The 19977-nt window shown below is 41.5% G+C and overlaps 1 protein-coding gene across 4 annotated transcripts in view; it reads left to right on the top strand.

Annotated features, from left to right (window-relative positions):
* Positions 1-19977, top strand: part of FRY (FRY microtubule binding protein) — a 304066-nt gene that overhangs the window by 105091 nt on the left and 178998 nt on the right. For 3 of the 4 annotated variants that reach the window (XR_010787154.1, XM_066582996.1, XM_066583004.1), the window contains exon 2: positions 9825-10024. Coding sequence is in view for 3 of the 4 variants with exons in the window: in XM_066582996.1 (XP_066439093.1) it covers positions 9825-10024 (200 nt within the window). In the remaining variant the exon portion in view is untranslated. Of the gene's footprint in view, positions 1-1674; positions 1765-9824; positions 10025-19977 lie in introns of those variants that run through there. The other variant, XM_066583011.1, reaches the window with a different exon arrangement.

The following is a 19977-nucleotide window of genomic DNA, read 5'->3' as shown; positions in this document are numbered from 1 at the left end:
CACCTTGTGTGAATGTGCTCTCACATTCCCTGGTCCCAACACTTCCTAATAGTCTGGTCAGAATGGCCCAGGTGGTGAGCAGTTCGTAATTGTACCATCCAGCTTCTCACGTTCCAATAATGCAACCTCTCTAAACTCTGTTAACTGGGCAAAATCTCTTTGATTGCATCATAGAGGCGTCTAGTGTTCAACAAAACTCTGCACAAGCAATTAAAAAGGGCACCACACACAAGTAACATCTGAGAGCCTTTTTATAGACCAAGGGTGGAACCACTTTTAGGGCCTCGGGTGGCAAAACCATTCATCTATTCACACCACAACTCTAATCATTTGCATATCTGCCTGAGATATAACTGCAGGCCGAGTTTGGCACCAAAATGATAACTGCTTCTAGGTGCTTGACTTTTTTTTTTTTTTTACAAAGAGTGTATAAAATTCACTTGAGTACAAAAATTACTTGATTTGGAGAAAAAAACTCTGTCCTGGGACTAGAGGTAGTGGGGGTATAATACATGCACTTATTCTTCTCTACCACCTGTACGATCCCCCAGTTCTGGTACCAGTTTTTGACTGTCCATAATGGCTACTGCAATTTCTTATCTAGCTAATGCGCACTGCACTACTCTGATTGGCCAGTTCTAATCACATTAGCAGCACTGGCCAATCGGAGAGCAGGTATAGTTCATTGGTAGTTTAACACTATCAATGCACTATGAGGATTAGGTAGTCTGAAGATTGATCGGTCATCTTTGATGGCTGAAAATGGTATCGAAAGCTGCAGATTGAATGGACGGTAGAGAAGGGCAAGTGCAGATGGAGGGAAGTTCACTGTCCATGGCCCCTAATGAAACACAGCAAAGATTGGCTCCCATTTTGGATTTCTCAGGCCAATCGTGCAGAATGTTGTCGTTCACTTATTAAAATGGGCACCATGAAATGCAACACGGTGCCTTCTGCCCTCCCGCAATAACCGCTGATTGACATGAGGTTTAGCTATTGGACCCATAACAATAAAGTCATAGTCAGCAAGCCCTTATTTAGTTAAGGCGTCATCCTAAATCGCCACTAATGCCAGATTTATATAAATGTGCTGTGTTCATGTATAAATTTGCATGGCAAGGAATTGCTATGGGCACATGCCTCGCCAGTCGCTGCATCTACGCACTTTTCTATTACCACCGGTAGTAGTGTGCCTCAACAAACAGACGTAATGACAGTTTAGGAAATTTATGCATTTATTCTGCCAGTGATCTTTCCAGCTTTCCATATCCGATCATGTTCTGTGTGCTTTTTTTTACCCTTCCCTAGGATCCCTGTCACTCTCCAGTGACTAGTAACTTGTTGTTCGAGACGCGTTGTTGTTTGCTGTGCTCCGCATTGCCTAGTGTCATGTTCTTGGAGAGAAGTCAGTCTGATATCTGTCAGCCGTGCACGTACAGTGGATAAATATAGTCCCTGTACAAGTTGTAGGTGTGATTACACAGTGCGGCTAAAAATGACCCCTTTCATACCTCAGCTTAAAAACAGTGGGCGTTCTGTAATGCATAACCACAGGACCTTCATGGGGATTTTTATCCATTTGGAGCATCACTCCTCTTAAAAACTCTGTGATAACCTGGCGTAGTGTGTGATTATGCTGCACCAACTTCTCTTAGCTGGACTATATACCCTGGACTTATTCTACTTTCTGGACTTCTAAACTTATGGAGACCACTGCGATTTGTTGGGGGCGAGTGAGCGTGATAAACTTCATAAAGGGACTTGGTAGGTCCAATCTATATACTGCAAACCTCAATATATATGTATATGTGCGCTTAGTGTTTTTCCATAGAGCTGCAGTTAATTACTGATTTTAGCAGTTTAACTTGACACCCAAGGTGTTAAACTTTTTCTTGCCTCTTCAATAGCTTTTCAATGGCTTCCATTGTTTTGAGATAACTTGTTGCAGCAAGTTGTCAGTGTGGTGTTAAACTTTTTTTGCTACATCTGTATTAATATACATAAAATAACCCGGGTCTTTTCAGTTACTGGATCATATGTAATCATTTTTCATAAATGCAAATTGGAGGAGTGAAACGATGAATTATGTAGCAGGGCTGGATTTGTATTTTGACTTTCTGGAGCTGCATCGTTAATGCACTAATTTAAGATAACTCTCTAGGATTACCTTCAGTTACACATTAAACCACGGTCAGCTAGTTATCTCTGATCTCTATTGATGAATTGAGTTTTAGAACTACAAATCCCAGCATATCTTGAAAACTGTTATGTTGGGATGTGTAGTTGTAATGCAATGTGTGATGCAATGGATGTAAATTGATGCTCACATATGCTGCTTTTTGTGTGGCTTGCCCCTATTGTATGGCAGAGACCAAATTCCTATATAATCAATGCATTATTGACTACTGTGGGTTAAGCACCGTGTTATAGGTGTGACGTTTTGGCTGGCCACCATTGGCTTAATGAAGGGAAAAAACCTCATTAGGGAAAATAGCAGATTTTGTATTGTGTATATATATTATGATTTTTCTGTATGTATTGTTTTTGTGTTTGGGCAATACCAATAATATTATATTTTCTTATATATACAATGGTTTTTAGTTTGCCACATTTTAGTCTGTCTGCGCAGAGAGCTAGACTGTAATGGTAATAAATGCATTATTTATGAAGGAATGTCTGCCAGTTTAGGAGTTAGTAAAACATGATTATAAATGTAAATTGCCATGGCAACTTGTTTCTTTGAAGTGCCGCTCAGCTTTTACTATGTACTCCCTTTTTTAAGAAGACTGTAATTGGTCATGTATGACTTTTGCCGAAGCCAAAACAGTGGGGAGTAGATGGTTCCCAGGATTTGCGACAACCTATACAGTGCTTTGAGTAATAAATCATAAGCTTACAGGTATGGCGCCATTCTCTTCTAAAGCTTGGCCGAAGTCTTGAAATCAAGTTTAATATTTGGGTGTAGTACAATGCAAATAGCATTTATGAAAAGCAGGCTTAATTTTTTTTTGGAGCTCAATAGACAGTAGCGTGTGCTTCCTAGGAAAAGTATACAAAAAGAATTGCTTCAGAAGTAAAACAAAAAGTTCTCTGTGAAGCGACTTCTCTGTAAGTCAATATCTAACCCTGAATCATTTGTACCTTCTGGCTTACGTTTCTGACTTGCAAGGTAGATGCCAATCAGGGTTGCTAGAAGTATCCTGCTTTCAGTCTCTTAGTGTATTTCTATCAATTTTCTGCAACATTCTATCTATAACATTAGAGATGTGGAACATATAGAAGACCTTTCTTAATATCCAGATCCAGGGACTTTTTTAAAGAATTCATAGCAAAGCCTGTCACAATTAATATACAATGCTCTGTTCTGTACAGGCAATAGTATCCCCGCGTATACACCCAATGATGTCATGCTGTAGGGGCTACAGAAAATGAGAAGTAATGCCAACCATTACGCAGTAATTGTTGTGATTCACCTGGTGTGGTTCATCCAGTGCATAGAGAAAAGACATCACCAATGGGTAATAGTACAAGCAACAGAGCAATTCCAGCACATGGAGAAAAATCCTTCTTTATTGAACTTCAATTAGAATATACTATACCTATTACAGCATCTTTAATACAACCCTTGCATGAAGAACCATTTGGCCTTTATAGCATGTTAAAAGGCGAATACTTTAATAAAATATTTTGGAGATAAAGAAAATATACTGTACCTGATATGTTTGTTAATGCCATTAGTATAGCGTCCACAAACTAATGCCTTTTGAACTAAATATTCTTGTTGGTGGCTACTAAAGAACTCCAGTAAATTCCACTCTTCAAGTGAATCACTATGATTTCTTCATATTAGGTAGTGATTATGGTAGGTAGTGTTGTTGTCTTGCATGCTCATCACTCCACTCATTTGCTATTTAAATAGTTTGAATACATACTAGTGGTCCAACGTCACCCGCTATACAGCTCCTGCCAATCCTGTTGCTTTTCTGCTATGGTGCTCCAACTACAGTTATGTGTTATGGCTTAATCATTGTAACAATTGTGCATCTAAAGAAATTGTGAAAACTCATGATGGCAGATGTGCTATGTTCACAGTTATATATGGTGGGGTACAGATGAGTATCCAAGTTAGCCAAAGAATCCCACACAAATAGAATATACAATTTTTTCACATGCATTTATCTAGTATCGTCTGTATGCTTCATCATATACCATGTTATGAAGGTTTTCACACATACGTAAAAGTATTGTTCCTTGGGGAAAATACAGTGCCACGTGGAGCTGCTGTATTAATGACACATTGAGTGCCTATGTCTATGGAGCCCGGCGATTGTGTGCCTCTGTATGACTGTTGTGTGCATGTAACAACACTGGCTGGACACTAAACAGCAGAACTCTACTTCACTTTTACGACTTGCCTTTCCTGGATACTAACCATGTTTCCCACACTACTTGGATACCCCGAGAACATATAGTAGAGCCGAATAATGTAATAACAGGACATTGCAAGGACTGCATGTCAACACAGTAAAAACACAAATTATACTGGAGACTCACCATAGAGGCAGAAGGTGATGGTAATGAGAGGAAAAGGATAATGAAGATGAGGATGAATAATATGATGAATCTGGCAGTGAAGAATGAATATGGAACCGAAATGATAACCAGAGAAGTGCTTGTCCTAATGCTTGCTGTCCCTATGTCTTTCACAAATTTCTCCTGATCTTGTCCCTGAACACCAGACCTCACTGTCCCGAAGAAGTTCTCAGTTGTCCCTACTGTGTTCCTGTCTAAAACACTAAACCTAAGAACAATAGGGCACTAAGACGCAGATAAGAGGCTGAAAAGCAATCTTGAAATGTGAACCAAGACAGACAGAAACAAGCAAGGAATATCAAGACAAACTACAGACAGGAGCACAGACTGGACTAAGAATAGTTCATGAACAAAACACACAGAACAGACAAGCTAGATTAGATTAAAACTAGGCACTTAGAATTAGAACAAGGAATCCTGGATTGAACACATGTTGTCACAGCTATCAACCGCACCACCCTGCACAAGCTAAAGATACTTAGGAAGCTAGCAAACAGCAACTACTTCTTTAAGGCAGGTTTAGGGTAAGCAAAGTGGTCAACTGATCATTCAACAGGTCCAGCTGTAGGAACATCTGCAAAGCTAGTGCCCCAATAACAGACTACAGTAGAAAGCGGACGATAACATGCTGCCCATAACAGTGCATTATCCCTTTGGTCAACAACGCCTTGGTTGGTTACAATAGACAAATCTGCAAATTAGAACCTCCAAAAACATTATATTGTTCCCGCAGGTGATAATGGCAAGGTCTAGTGCCAGTGCATTGGTCAACTGATCTACAGGGTAATGACATGCAACAGTGTAAGCAAGAATGCTCAAAAACGCTTTAAAAAGAAAGGGGTTCTCTATAGTTGGAACCTTCCACTTGCAAGTGATGCTTATAGATTGGTTTATTCACAGTTTTAGCTTATTTAGCTTTTTGATTGGACCCCATCTTTGTTGAATAGATCAACTGCTATAGTTGGTGAACAAATGAGACACAACTATTTGTACACTGCAGCTTCGGGAGTGTTGAGGACTTGAGGATTGACTATGTAGTAGAATGGAATGCCTGATAGGAAGTGTCTGCCTCATAATCACGTTTTAATCTTGCATATCTCCAGTTCTGCGATCCTCTAGAACCATGTAATACTAATGGGTGACTGATATCAGCAGCTCATTTTATAATATCTACTCTATAAGTTTTGCTCTTTGTGTTTTGTGTAAATGTTACTCTTACGTTATATATGTGCTTCTGCTAATTGGTTTAAGAAACAAAACAACAGGTGAGCGATTCTTTATGGATCTGGCGCCAGGATGTGTTTGTGGCAGCAGCTGGCACCCTGTACCATGTCGGACAGGACTTTCTCTTGTCCACAAGGAGCAAGCTGTTGCTTCCATAGAACACTAAGCCCCTTCTGGCTGCTGGCCTGAGAATCTAAGTTATGGAATCTCATGCATGGAAAAACAGCACTGGTATTTGCTTTCTTTTCTTTTATGCTGCTTGAAATGAAATGCAGAAAAGTGACATGCCCTGGCAGTGTTTAATCTAGACCTGGCACAGGGAGATCCTTATTTCATTGTCAGTGACCCAGTGTGACAAGAGGGCCTCTAAAAGTCTGAGAAAAATCGAAAAATATAAAAAAGCAAAAAAAAAAGGTTTACGATTTATCATTTATTTCTAATATGATAAATACAAGTATAAATTTAGAGGGGTTGTCCAGAATTAGAAGAATATTCTGCTTTGTTCTAAAAAATAGCACCACATCTGTCAGCTGGTTATGTTTGGTATTGCAACTCGGCCTCATTTAGTGCAGTGGAACCGAACCACGATATTAGACACAAAGGATAGGCCTGGAACTGTTTTTTGCAAGAAAATTGACATCTTTAACCCTTTCCAATCTGCTGTCTGACGTCTGAAGACATTCTGATTGAAGGCTGTACAGCTCCAATGTCGGAAGACATCCAGCAGGGTATTCTTACTGTATATTACTGGCTGCTCTGTTGTCGGGGGGCCTCTCCAGGATCTCCCATAGCGCAGTACTGGCTGTAGCCAGCAGGTGGCGCTATTGTATAATGGCAAAAAGAAGAAGCCCCCTAGGAAACTCTGAATCCAAAATTAGATTGCAAAGGGTTAAAGGTGCTTATGAATTCTTTACTTATTGATAATGTATTCACTGCTCCTAATGAAGTGATTTCTGCCTGTAATACCATGCCAGGGTACTGCATAATCTATGGCGCTATCTGCTTCCTGTTCCATGACAGGTGACTAGCTGATCAGCTGCTGTCCTGGGTGGCAGAATGCTGCCCATGAGCTTTACTGTGATGACTTATTGTTGATAGGTCATTAGTTTTTAAGAGCATACATGATCATTAATGTTGGGTACGGAAAATGTGGCCATTACTGGTTGGTTATTAGATTTATTTTAAACTTCTAATGAATTGCCAGTATGGCAATTTATCACAATATAGAAGAAGGGAATTGACAACCACTTGGGCTCATTTCAGGCAATATTTGTCATCTCTTTCCTTAGATTGGACCTGCATTTGCATAAAAATACACAGGATTGCACATAGAGTAAGATTTCATTCATACTATCCTGTTCAGATGAAGGAACTCTTGTTCCTTTTGAAACGGATCTTTTAATATATGATGATGTGAACATGCCTAGATCAAACCCACAGCTCAACAGAAGAGCATTATGCAAGGTACTGAATAGGAACACATATGAGGAATAACAGATCCATCAGCAGCATCTTGATGGTTTCTACCTTAGATAACTGGAATCAAAGAGTATAGTATGTAAAAACCACAAAAACAATAAAGCTATAGAACAGCTAGATTTTTATAGTTGATGACCATACAGCCAGTAGTTGAGCGTCACATAAATTATTGAACACTGACAAACAACATTTCAAAGTTTGTTCTATATCGCTAGAATATTCTATGCCATTGTAGGCGATAACTGGCTATATGGCCTCTAAATAAAGCGAAGCAGAATTGTCATTTTTCGTGTTCTAGGTAGCATGCCTGCTGTCTTGGGGTCACATTGGACCCTGATCTTTGCTTTACTCCCTTCATTGAATCACTTGCATGCTAATGTCCATTACTCCTCAAAAACATCTCCAGAATCCTCTCTTTTCTGTAGGCTGTATTCACATGGATGATATTTTCGCACGAGTCATGTCCTTGCCTAACATGGATAGATCTCGCACAGAAAATGAACCCATTCACTTAAGAAATTGTTTATTCAGACCATTAGTCCAAGTTTGAAAAATTGCTGCATATCCTATTTTCATGCGAGTTTCGCACAATAATGGGGCATGTAATGTGCAGTGTCTAGAGTTGAGCGAACGTACTCTTCCGAGCTTGATGCTTGTTGGAGTATTCGCATACTCGATGGTGCTCGCTACTCAAGCAAGCATCACGCCGTGTTCGACCCCGCCCCAGTTTTGGCCCCTCTCCCCCGCTGACATGTCAGATTTGACCCCTCCCCGCTGCGCACGTCAACGGTAGTTTGTGGCTGGCTTGGCGGAGAAAAGAGAGAGAGACTGACTTTCGGCAACCGGCGTGTCCCATACAAAAATGCTCGAGTCTCCCATTGAAGTCAATGGGGTTCGTTACTCGAATAGAGCTCTCGAATAACGAGGACCCAAGCATTTTGATGCTCGCTTGTCTCTAGCAGTGTCCTGCACATCACATAGATAAAATCTTGGGGCCCAACTCGCTCTCGGTCATGTAAATACCTTATTGTGGAGATGAAACACTTATTATTCCCCTGATTCCTTTTTATCCTGACTTCTGTACTGAAACTCAGTTCTTCTTTACCTCACTAAACTTTCACCTCTCCAATCTACCCTGCATGCAGCAGCCAGGCTCATCTTTCTCTCCAACCGCTATACCAATACCTACACCCTGTGCATTGGTTGCCCATCCACTATAGAATACAATATTAATTCATCACTCTCATCCATGAAGCTCTCCACAGTGCTGCACCTCCCTATATCTATCTCCTCCCTCATCTCTGTCTACCATCCTACACTTGTCCTCCAGTGATCTTAGACTAAGTTCCTCCATCACCCAAACCTGCAATATCCCTTGTCCAAGACTTTTGTCGAGCTGGAGCAGTTCTTTGGAATGCACTACCCCAATCAGGTTAAGCACCAATATCCATAGTTTTAAGTGTTCCCTAACTACACATCTCCCCTAATCTAACGCTTCTCAGTCTACCCCTCTTCTACATTCTCCTTAAAAACCTGAAACCTCCATACATCATTATTGCCCGCCATTCATATCTATACATGTAGAGATGCTCACTGGTGAGCGGCTCATACAGCTTTATCTATATACTACCCTATTTATGTAAAATATGGCTTGACCATTAGACACAACAAGCACTTGTACCTTTTTGTCTCTCTCCTCTTTTCTCATAGATTGTAAGCTCTTGCGAACAGTCCCCTCACTCCTGCTTTTCGAATGTAGTACTATATTTAATGTCAATTTTCTTCTGTACATGGACGCTATGATCTGTAAAGTGCTGCGAAATATGTTGAGGCGTTATATAAATAAAGATGGTTATTATTATTTATTCTAGTATGACTCCATTCTAATGAGGGTCACAGTGATTGAACACTGCCCATTCTGACATAGTGGTGTGCCGTGAATGATTTTACTGGGATGCCCCCTTTCACTGTATAACCATAGACCAATATCCTTAGACCTGCATAATGCAAAACCTGTTTAAACAGTTTCATGAGCTATAAATGGCTTTTTCATTAAGAAGTTTCCACTTTGTAATCCTGCTCATGTCTGCGGAGTTTATTTTATAACTGGAAGCCAATCTGAAGTCTAGTGCAGCAATCTGGAGGATGTAAAAGTCTGTATAGTAAGGTTTGGGTTTCTTGTTCTTCGAGTACGCACATTGGACTGTATGCAAGCTGCCTGTCGGGGTGTAGGATAAATGAAGGGAAGGTATGGAAGTTTTTGTGTTACTATGGAGTAAAAACGAAGAGCAGAGATGGATTGGATGAGGTTATGACTTTTACTGCTATAGCCCAATTCAGCTCTTCATAGGGTAAAGCTACGTTAAAAAGTAACTATGAAAATTCTTTATAACAAGTTTGAGTTTTCTCCATTTATATTCTGATGTTCCCTTTTAAATGATTAAATGCTATAGAATTATAGAAAATTGTGAACTTTTGTGCAAATTTTAATATTTATTGTTTTTTTTGTTTCTTTATTTACATTTCAGCCTCTCCAGTGGGTAACGGATATATAAAGCCACCAGTACAGCCAGTATCCAGCGCACAGAGAGACAAAGGATCACCAACCATGTTGCCCATCAACATCGACCCCGAGAGTAAACCTGGGGAATATATTCTCAAGAGCCTGTTTGCAAATTTCACCACACAAGCGGAGCGCAAAATTCGCATCATAATGGCCGAACCCCTGGTGAGTAAGATGGAAAAAGTTAGCGTTAGTATAAAAGATGTAAGTCTATATAATGTTATTTTCAATGCAAAATAATACTTAAAATAATCATGTTAAGCACTGTTAATTCTAAGACACTGTATATAATAAAAGGGTTTCAGTACATAGCAAAGAAAAAAAAAATTTAAATATTTAGTCCTATGTAATGAGTAAGCAATAAACTCAAAAATCATTCAATATTAATCATATCAATACAAGAGCATGCTCAATATATGCGCCCCCCAGGACCCGAGCCATCCGATGTAGAACGTGGCAACCCTAGCTCACGCCTCAAACGCGCTTCATCCGGCGGTGCTCTAGAAGTGCTGAACGGCTGTGGAGGAAATCGCAAGCGTCCGCAGACTTCCTCCACTACAAATTCATGCTCAGAACCTACAACCTCGCCCTCCGCCATGCCAAACAAGTCTATTTCACCTCTCTAGTCTCCTCACTATCGCGCAACCCTAAACGGCTCTTTGATACTTTTCACTCCCTTCTCAACCCTAAACCGCAGCCCCCGGTGACAGATCTCAGTACCAAAGAGCTGGCTGATTACTTTAAAAAGAAAATTGATGACATCCGTCAGGAAATAACTTCCCAATCCCAGACTAGCCCTGACCCTAGTCTTGTCAGCACTGCATCTAGCTCCTGCTCACTGTCTGTACTCAGACCAGCGACAGAGGAAGAAGTCTCCAAATTGCTCTTCTCTGCTCGCCCCACCACCTGCGCTAGCGACCCTCTCCCCTCACACCTCCTCCGTTCCTTCTCCCCAGTGGTCATCTCCCATCTCACCACTATATTCAACCTCTCTCTGACCTCTGGCATCTTTCCCTCTTCTTTCAAACACGCCATCATATCCCCACTGCTAAAGAAGCCGACTCTAGACGCGACTGATGCTGCCAACTACCGACCCATCTCTAATCTCCCCTTCATCTCTAAACTACTAGAACGCCTGGTTTACTCCCGCCTTGTAAGCTACCAATCAGAGCACTCTCTCCTAGACCCCCTACAGTCTGGCTTCTGACCTCAACACTCGACAGAAACTGCCCTTACAAAGGGTATCCAACGACCTACTGACAGCCCAATCGAGGGGCGATTACTCCCTACTGATCCTCCTCGACCTTTCCGCAACATTTGACACTGTTGACCACAAACTCCTTCTCAGTATGCTTCGCTCCATTGGCCTACAGGACACTGCCCTCTCCTGGTTCTCCTCCTACCTATCTGACCGCTCTTTCAGTGTCTCCTTTGCTGGCTGTACCTCCCCTTCTCTTCCCCTTGCTGTTGGGGTCCCCCAGGGCTCTGTCCTCGGCCCCCTTCTTTTCTCTATCTACACAGCCCCTATTGGACAAACCATCAGGAGATTTGGCCTCCAATACTACCTGTATGCTGACGACACCCAGCTATACACCTCTTCCCGTGACATCTCTGTACCTTTCCTCCAAAACATCACCAACTGTCTGTCTGCTGTCTCTAACACCATGTCCTCTCTCTACCTAAAACTAAACCTCTCTAAAACTGACTTACTGCTATTTCCACCCTCCACTAACCAACCTCATACTGACATCTCCATCTCAGTGTGTGGCGCCACCATAACTCCTAGACAACATGCCCGCTACCTTGGGGTCATATTCGATTCTGATCTCTTTTACCTCCTACATCCTTTCTTTGGCCCGAACATGTCAGCTGCACCTCAAGAACATCGCAAGAATCCGCTCTTTTCTCACTGTGGACACGTTAAAAACGCTTACTGTTGCCCTCATCCACTCCCGGCTCGATTATTGCAACTCGTTGCTGATTGGCCTCCCCTGCACCAGACTCTACCCTCTCCAGTCCATCCTGAATGCGGCAGCCAGGCTCATCTTCCTGTCCAGCCGCTACTCGGATGCCTCTGTCCTGTGCCAGTCACTGCACTGGCTGCCCGTTAAATACAGAATTCAATTTAAACTCGCTACCTTCATCCACAAAGCCCTCCACAGCGCAGCGCCCCCCTATATCGCCTCCCTCATCTCAATCCATCAACCAGCCCGGGCTCTCCGCTCTGCTAGCGAAACCAGACTGAGCGCCCTTTTAATTTGAACTTCTCATTCCCGCCTCCAAGACTTCTCCAGAGCAGCACCGGTCCTCTGGAACGCACTACCAAAGGCTACCCGAGCAATCCAGGACTTGCAGAACTTCAGGCGTGCTCTAAAAACGCACCTCTTCAGGGAGGCATACCGCATTCCCTAAACAAACCTCTCTGTACTCCGCCTGATAACATACTCCGTGACCTACTGACTGCAATCCCTGCTAGCCATCATAAACCGCTCCTGCAGTCATACTGTTTCTGCCGTCACACGGCTAAATGTCTGACCATTGTCTATCGCTCACTCTCCACCACGCCATACCATGCACATCTCCAGGCCCTGGACCTTCTGTATCACCCCACTATTTGTAGTATGTAAGCTCGTTGGAGCAGGACCCGCACCCCTGTTGCTTCCATCAATTGATTACTATGTAACTGTGGTTCTGCAATGTTTGTACTTTTGTCTGTCTGTATTCCCCTGTCTATGTAAGCGCTGCAGAATATGTTGGCGCTATACAAATAAAGTTTTATTATTATTATTAATATATCACTAAAACCAAAACATTCATTCGCCTTTATTATTAGCCACTAACAACATGTTTATACATGCAAAGATCATAATAAATAGCAAAGACAAGTAGTTGTAATATGGTAATGTAACATATTACCTGGAAACGACCACGGCCCCATTCCCCAAAGTGCATTTCACCACTCTTTGTCAGGAGATGTATGTATAAACCTATCATTATTGGCTAATATTAAGGGTGAATTACATTTTGGTGGGATAAAAGTATATTATTGTGATTATATAGATCTGATTTTTTATATTGTGATCGAGCTAACTGGTGGAAATAGTAAAGTTCTGCATTATACATTGAGATGCTGCTGATGGAACGATAAATTGGAATTCTAGTGGAATACGGTTTATGTAACAGTCATGTTCCAACTTTGTGGGTGAATTCTTGTTTAGATCTATGTTTTCATCTGAAAATTTGCATAGTTTTCTACCTATTGACCATTATGCTTATTTCTTTTGTCTTGGTTTAAATGAGTGAGCAGCACGGTTGCTCAGTGGTTACCTTCAGTGCTGGATTCAAAACCTACTAAGGGCTACATCTGCATGTAGTTTGTATGTTCTCCCTGAGTTTGCATGGCTTTCCTCCAGATACTCCGGTTTCGTCCTACACTCCAAAAACATATTAGGTGAAAATACTGAAGATTGTGAGCCCAGTGTAAGTGATGGAAATATGTGTACAGCACCCAAAAACATGTACTATATCAATGAGTAAAATAAAATCTAATAGTACAATCTACCAGATGGAAAGAAGCTATAGATAAGGGTAGGAGCTTTTTAGATGGTGATGTAGTCAATGCAGGGTTATTGTAGGCTTTTCTAAATAGGTGGGTTTTCAGGTTGCGTTTTAAAGGTTTCAAAGTGGTGTAGAGTTGATCATTTGGCATAGCGAATTCCAGTATATGGTGGATATACAGTAGACGTCTTGGAGATGATTGTGTGAGAAGCAGACATAAGGAGAGCAGAGAAGGTCATCTTGTGAGAGCTGGAGATTACATGTGGATAGGTATCAGGAGATTAGAGATGTATGGAGGGGACATGATGTGGACAACCTTGTATGTCATTTTTTTTTAACTGGATTCTATGGGCAGTGAGTAGCCAAGGAAGAGAGGGGAGAGGCAGGGAAGTAATGAAGGGAGAGGTGGAATAATTGGGCATCATAGTTGAGGATGGATTGGATGAGCCCCAGAGTATTGGTGGGAAGGCTACAGAGAAGGATGTTGCAGTAGTCTAGGTGGGAAGTGATGACGGCATGCACTAGCATTTTTTTCTATTCAAAGCTGAGGAATAAAGAGATTTGAGAGATGTTTTCAGTTGAAAGGGGCAGGAGGTAGTGAGGGCTTGAATGTGTAGTTTGAAGGACTGGGTAGAATCAATTTCAAATGTTGCCTATAAAGTTAGCTTAGGGGATAATTGAAGATTGTGGAAATGGGTATCTGTTGTATAATGACATTAATTGTTTAATTTTATTGTTTTAAAGGAATTGTACAAAATTTTGAAGAGATCATGGCTACTTTCTTCCAAAATCAGCCCTATGTATGTTCAGTGGTTATATGAAGTTTTCAGCTCAGCCCTATTTACTTCCACTGAGCTGATCTGCAGTACCACACCCAATCTGTGGACTGATAGAACACTGTTTCCAGAAGAAAACAGCCATATTTGTCTAGTCCTATACAATCCCTTTAAAAAAAGTTTTTAAAACAGAAATTTTGGTAACAAAAGAAAAAGATTTCTTAGCAGCCAATCAGATTCCAGCTCTCATTTTTAAAGAGTACCAGCACTTTCAGAAAACTGTTGACATGTCCTAAAGATATGTCAAAAGAATTGATCAATGGGGATCCATTTGCTGAGACCCCCACTGATTGCTAGGATGAGGAGGCTGCAGCGCTCACCCAAGCATTGAACCCTCTCGGCAATATTTGCTCGTTTTCAGCTGCTTCTGACAGCTGATGATTGCCTTATAGGTATAGGTGTATAGAAAGTGCAGGTACTTTTTAAGAACAGGTTAGTAAGCAGTTGGTTGCCATGACTCGCCTATCCACTTTTTGTCTACACTGTATATTATCCATGAGCCTCATTGCACAATATGAAATGCATTGGTAGATAATAAATATGCTTTATATGATATGTACCATATGATTGTGAACGTATTCTATATAACGTAATTTGATGAAAACCCCTTCTATCTGTAAGCATGCAGAATGCTGGCTGCCTCGGTCTGCTATCTGATTTTTTTTTTTTCTGACATTGACAAAATGCATTACTCAGCATTTGGCTGTTTTATTTGGTGTTTTGCCCAATCTATTTATACTTGATGGGATCTTTACAACTTCCTGAGTGGCTGTCACCTCCCTCCACTTACACATCTGTTCTGCCATCCTGTATTATTTGCAGGACAGAAGCGAATGACATTGCAGCATTTACCATTCCATTGCATGAATCCATATATATATATATATATATATATATATATATATATATATATATATATATATATATGCAGTAAAATACAGTATTAGTAACAACATAGCAAAAAAAACTAAATGTATGGGGGACAAGAAAAGATTGTATTCAGTGAAGACTGCAATTAAGGCAATCTCTTAAAATATAGTACACTTGTATAGAGCTGGCCATATACTTTAGATAGCAAAGTAGTAACGGTAACATCTTGTGACAAAATCTTTTTTCTATGAGTCGGTACAGATATTAAAATATAACGCATACATTGAAAGAAACAGCATAGCGCGCCATGCTATACTGTTTCTGTAGCTCCCATTCACTTCAATGAGAGCTACTGAAAGACAGCAACACTCAGAGCTCGGCTCTTTCCGACACATGGTTGGAACATTTGGGTTTCCCCATCTGGCCATGAAAAACCCAGATGGGAATACCACTTTAATGTTTCCATAATGGAAGCAATGACGCTAGTTTGAAAAGTAACTAGAAAGCAAGCTCCAGTGCTGATGTGTGTTGGCAGCCAACTCAAATCCTTTCTATGGGTAATGGCATGCATGTGCCCTAATGTGACCGTGCTTCAAAAAGGGGTGCATTAGTTGACTACAGTTTGACTCAGTAATGTGATGGGCACTCCAACATAAATCTTGTGCACAAGGGCATACATACCATAGAGACAGCCCAAGCAACTGCTATGTGGCCCTTGAAGAGATTGGTTGGACTCATTACCTATACTATTGGATGATGAAAGCTTGTGCAAGCACCTCTACAGAGGAGCTGTATTAGTAAATGGGGGTGGACGGTTGGCCCAGTGGTCATGGAAAGAGCAAGTAGGGGGAAATAAACACCAGACCTTTCTGTACTGGGTGACAAATAATGGAAAGCCCAGTATGATCAATGACCTGTGCAGCAGGTCTAATCTTTACATTGACTTCTATTAGAATCCAGTGCAAGGCAAAATATTTCCAAATCTTTTTATGTTCTGTATTCTATTGCAGAAGCTGTTCAATTAAAGAAAATCAGACTTGTTATCTGTAGTGCTGTGTTAATAAGTCACATACTATCCTATTGTAATTACTGGGGCATTATTAACAATGTAAGCAGTATAGGGTTCCTGTAGGGTTTGTTAAACCCTTCTGCTCCTTTTAAGATCTTGTACAGTATCCTAACACATCCTCATCTTGGATCTGTCAACTCTATATGTAATTTATGAAACTTTCAATGTGTAACTTCAGATTTCATTTACTTGGCTATGGAAGTTCTAACATTTAATGTTTCTGCTTCAGAGAGCAATTAACGTCCTATATATAGGACTTAGTATTTCATAATCTTGTTTGAAATCATCGGTAAATGGGGAGCTATTCTGAGAGTCGTGCTCCTTGCAAATAACTCCTTTTGCAGCACACATTCAATAGGCTTTGTTAAAATATAAGAAGCACATCATATTCTTAAAGTGGTATTTGCCAACTTCCTAAAGTAGCCCACATATCATTAAAGTCATTGAATTCTTCCCAGGCTGGTCTGGCTGCACACTGCAAAGTTTAAAGCTCTGCTCACACTGCAGAGTTGATGCCACAGAATCCGCAATTCTCCTACATCAAATCCACATCCAAAAGTGTCCCATCGCTTTTAACCAGAAAATCCACAAGTGGATATGTCCCATTGACTTGGGCCAAATCCATGTTCCGATATGCCTAAATAACAGGCTGCTGAAATCCGCTTACCTGTTATTAGATTGTGCTGCCTGCAGTCAGGGCAGCATGAGGGACCTGACATGTTCCCATTGAAGCTACATTGTGGTTTCATGGCATAATTCTATCCCAGGACAGGAGGATCCGGGGGGAGGTATATTACCTACTGTTGACCTTCTCTGCTGCCCCTTCGATCTGCCAGTTAACAATTTTCTATCTATCGACTGCACACAATGCATTGCTCTCTGATTGGCCTTTGCTGATCATATAAGCTGCTCTGACCAGTCAGAGAGCAGGTGTAGAGTGCATTACTAGTCTAACACTACCAGTAGACAGTGGGCATTACTCTGAAGATTGGCAGCCATCTTGGACAGTCGAAAACTTAAACTAAACCCGCAACCAGCGGTTTGGAGGGGCGGCAGAAAAAAAATACCTGCAGGTTAAGCCCCCCCCTCCCAGTCCTAGGACAGATATTTGTGCCAAAACAAAAAGTTCCATGGCTTGCATAGGAAAATCGTCATGTTGTGCTTAATGATTATTGAGGATGAGATGATATGCAGTGATCTTTGTAACAGTCTAAATGGTTTTGCCCTGTCTCGTAACACTTGAATTATGAAAACTGTCTTCAACATTCTATAACTTGGTGAGAACTACAGTCAGTGGAGAAAATGGGAGGACATATTATTCAGAACATGCTTATTATAGCTGGCAGTACACATCACATGTTATAGTTAGGATTAAATGCCACAACATCAAAAAGTCTTGCATGGTTGTAGAAATGACTCCTGAGTATTGTTACAGTTTAAGGGCTGGAATATGCTGCCCAAACTGCCGGCATCATGTTATAGAGCAGTTAGCAGAGCGATCAGTGATTGACAGGCTTCCCTATATGTATAGTCATACATGGATAGCTGTCAGTCGCTGATGGCTCCGCCCATTGGACTGTTCAGCTCAGAATGAGCAGAGATATAAATGAATAAAATACAAGTTATACTGAATCTTTCCCCATAAAACTATATATCAATCTGCTCAGCTCCTCCTGCTCTATAACATGATGCCGGCAGTTCAACCAGCATATTCCAGCTGACAGATTCCCTTTAATTTGCGAGTTTAGGATGGAAACTTAGTATTTTTTGTAGATGACAAAAAATCCATATGTGAATTCTTATCCATTAAACATTTCTAAGACTTAGAGGGGTTATCTAGGCTTTAAAATCTGATGGCCTATCCTCAGGATAAGCCATCAATATCTGACCAGTGCGGTTCTGCTGCCTGATACCCTCCTGGATCAACTGATGGAAGGGGCTGTGATGCTTGTGCAGGTGCTACAGCCTCTTTGGTTTAAAACTGGATGCAATCCTGTGAGCACTATATTTTTCATAGCAGCAGTTCTGTGTCCTATCAGCTTTTACAGGCGTTTTTGAAGTCAATGGGTCCAGCTTACAGTACTCAGAATGACCGCTATAAATAATACGGCATTCTGAGCACTGACCGGATCGCACTTGGATGCAGACATTGAATAGGCTGCAGCACTTGCACAAGCACCATGGCCCCTTCCATCAGCTGATCGGCATTGGTATTGAGTAACAGACCCCCATTTATCAGATAATGATGGCCTCTCCTAACACCTTGATCTTCTCATGTTGAAAATATTGTCTGATCTGCCGGCATCATGTTATAAAGCTGGAGCAGCTGAGCAGTTTTATATAGAGTTTTATGGGGGAAGATTCAGTATAACTTGTATTTTATTCATTTATATCTCTTTCAAGGACTCCAGTAGGTTGTCCAATCGGTGATTGACAGCTTTCCCAATGACAATGTATAAATTTACAGCTATCGCTGGCAGGTCCGCCTACTGGACTCGTAAACATAGAAAGAAAGTATAGATCAATCTGCTCAGCTCCTCCTGCTCTATAAGCCCACAGATAGGACAACATGTACAATATGTCAGTCTTCCTTTAATGCAGTTATAAGAGATCAAAAAACAGGATGGATTTTTTTCCAGAAACATTGCCATTAGAGATGAGCGAGCATACTCGCTAAGGCAAACTACTCGAGCGAGTAGTGCCTTATGCGAGTACCTGTCTGCTCGTCTCAAAAGATTCGGGTGCCGGCGGGGGAGAGCGGTGAGTTGCGGGAGTGAGCAGGGCGGTGCGGGGGGAAGAGAGTGAGAGAGAGATCCCCCCCGTTTCTCCCCGCTCTCCCCCGCCGCGACCCAAATCTTTAGAGACGAGCGGGCAGGTACTCGCATAAGGCAATACTTGCTCGAGTATTTGCCCTTAGCGAGTACGCTCGCTCATCTCTAATTGCCATTCTAATCCTTGTCTGGTGTTGCAGCTCAGACCTATTCATGTGAATGAGACTCAGCTGTAATGCTACATACATCCCATTTCCATTTCCATGTGTATATCTATATACATTGCATATATAATCTAGATTTTGGCCTGGAGAATTGAAAGTACAGTATTTTTCTTGGGATTTATCATGAAGTATCTCTAGAGGTTATTGGAGACTCCTCCACAAGGGTCAGTGAAAGTCAACTATGTATGCGACATTGTAATTCATCCCTTGGAGAGTCACCAAAATAATTCGCTCTGTCCTGAACTTACCTCTTAGTGATGAGGACAGTTGGAGGTCAGTGTTAATTAACCACTTGGATGCCGGTCTCGTCATGGTGTTGACCCCAGTGCAAAAGACATTAGAAACCTAAAATATAACATCAGAAAAGAGCAAATAGTTCATCTGGTGTGCTGGATTTATTGGCTGCATCTATAATGATTTTTTTAATCATTTTTGATACTTTAAGTGTGCATATAGATGTATGTATATGCAGAGGCACTGGCGTAACTATAGAGGATGCAGGGGATGCGGTTGCACCCGGGCTCAGGAGCCTTAGGAGCCCATAAGGCCTCTTTGCTCCATATAGAGAGCCCAGTACTTGGAGTAAAGCATTATAGTTGGGGACCCTGTTACAGGTTTTGCATTGGGGCCTAGGAGCTTCAAGTTACGGCTCTGCGTTAAGGGGTTAAGAGAAGTTGGGGGGCCCCAAGATAAACTTTTGCACCTGGACCCATGAGCCTTTAGCTACGCCCCTGTGCAGAGACCTAATTTGAAGCTCCTGGGTCCCAATGCAAAACCTGTAACAGGCCCC

Source organism: Eleutherodactylus coqui, chromosome 1 (genome assembly GCF_035609145.1).
Source record: "Eleutherodactylus coqui strain aEleCoq1 chromosome 1, aEleCoq1.hap1, whole genome shotgun sequence".
NCBI lineage: Eukaryota > Metazoa > Chordata > Amphibia > Anura > Eleutherodactylidae > Eleutherodactylus > Eleutherodactylus coqui.
The sequence above is the reverse complement of the archived record's forward strand: the minus strand, read 5'-3'. Positions and strand labels throughout refer to the sequence as shown.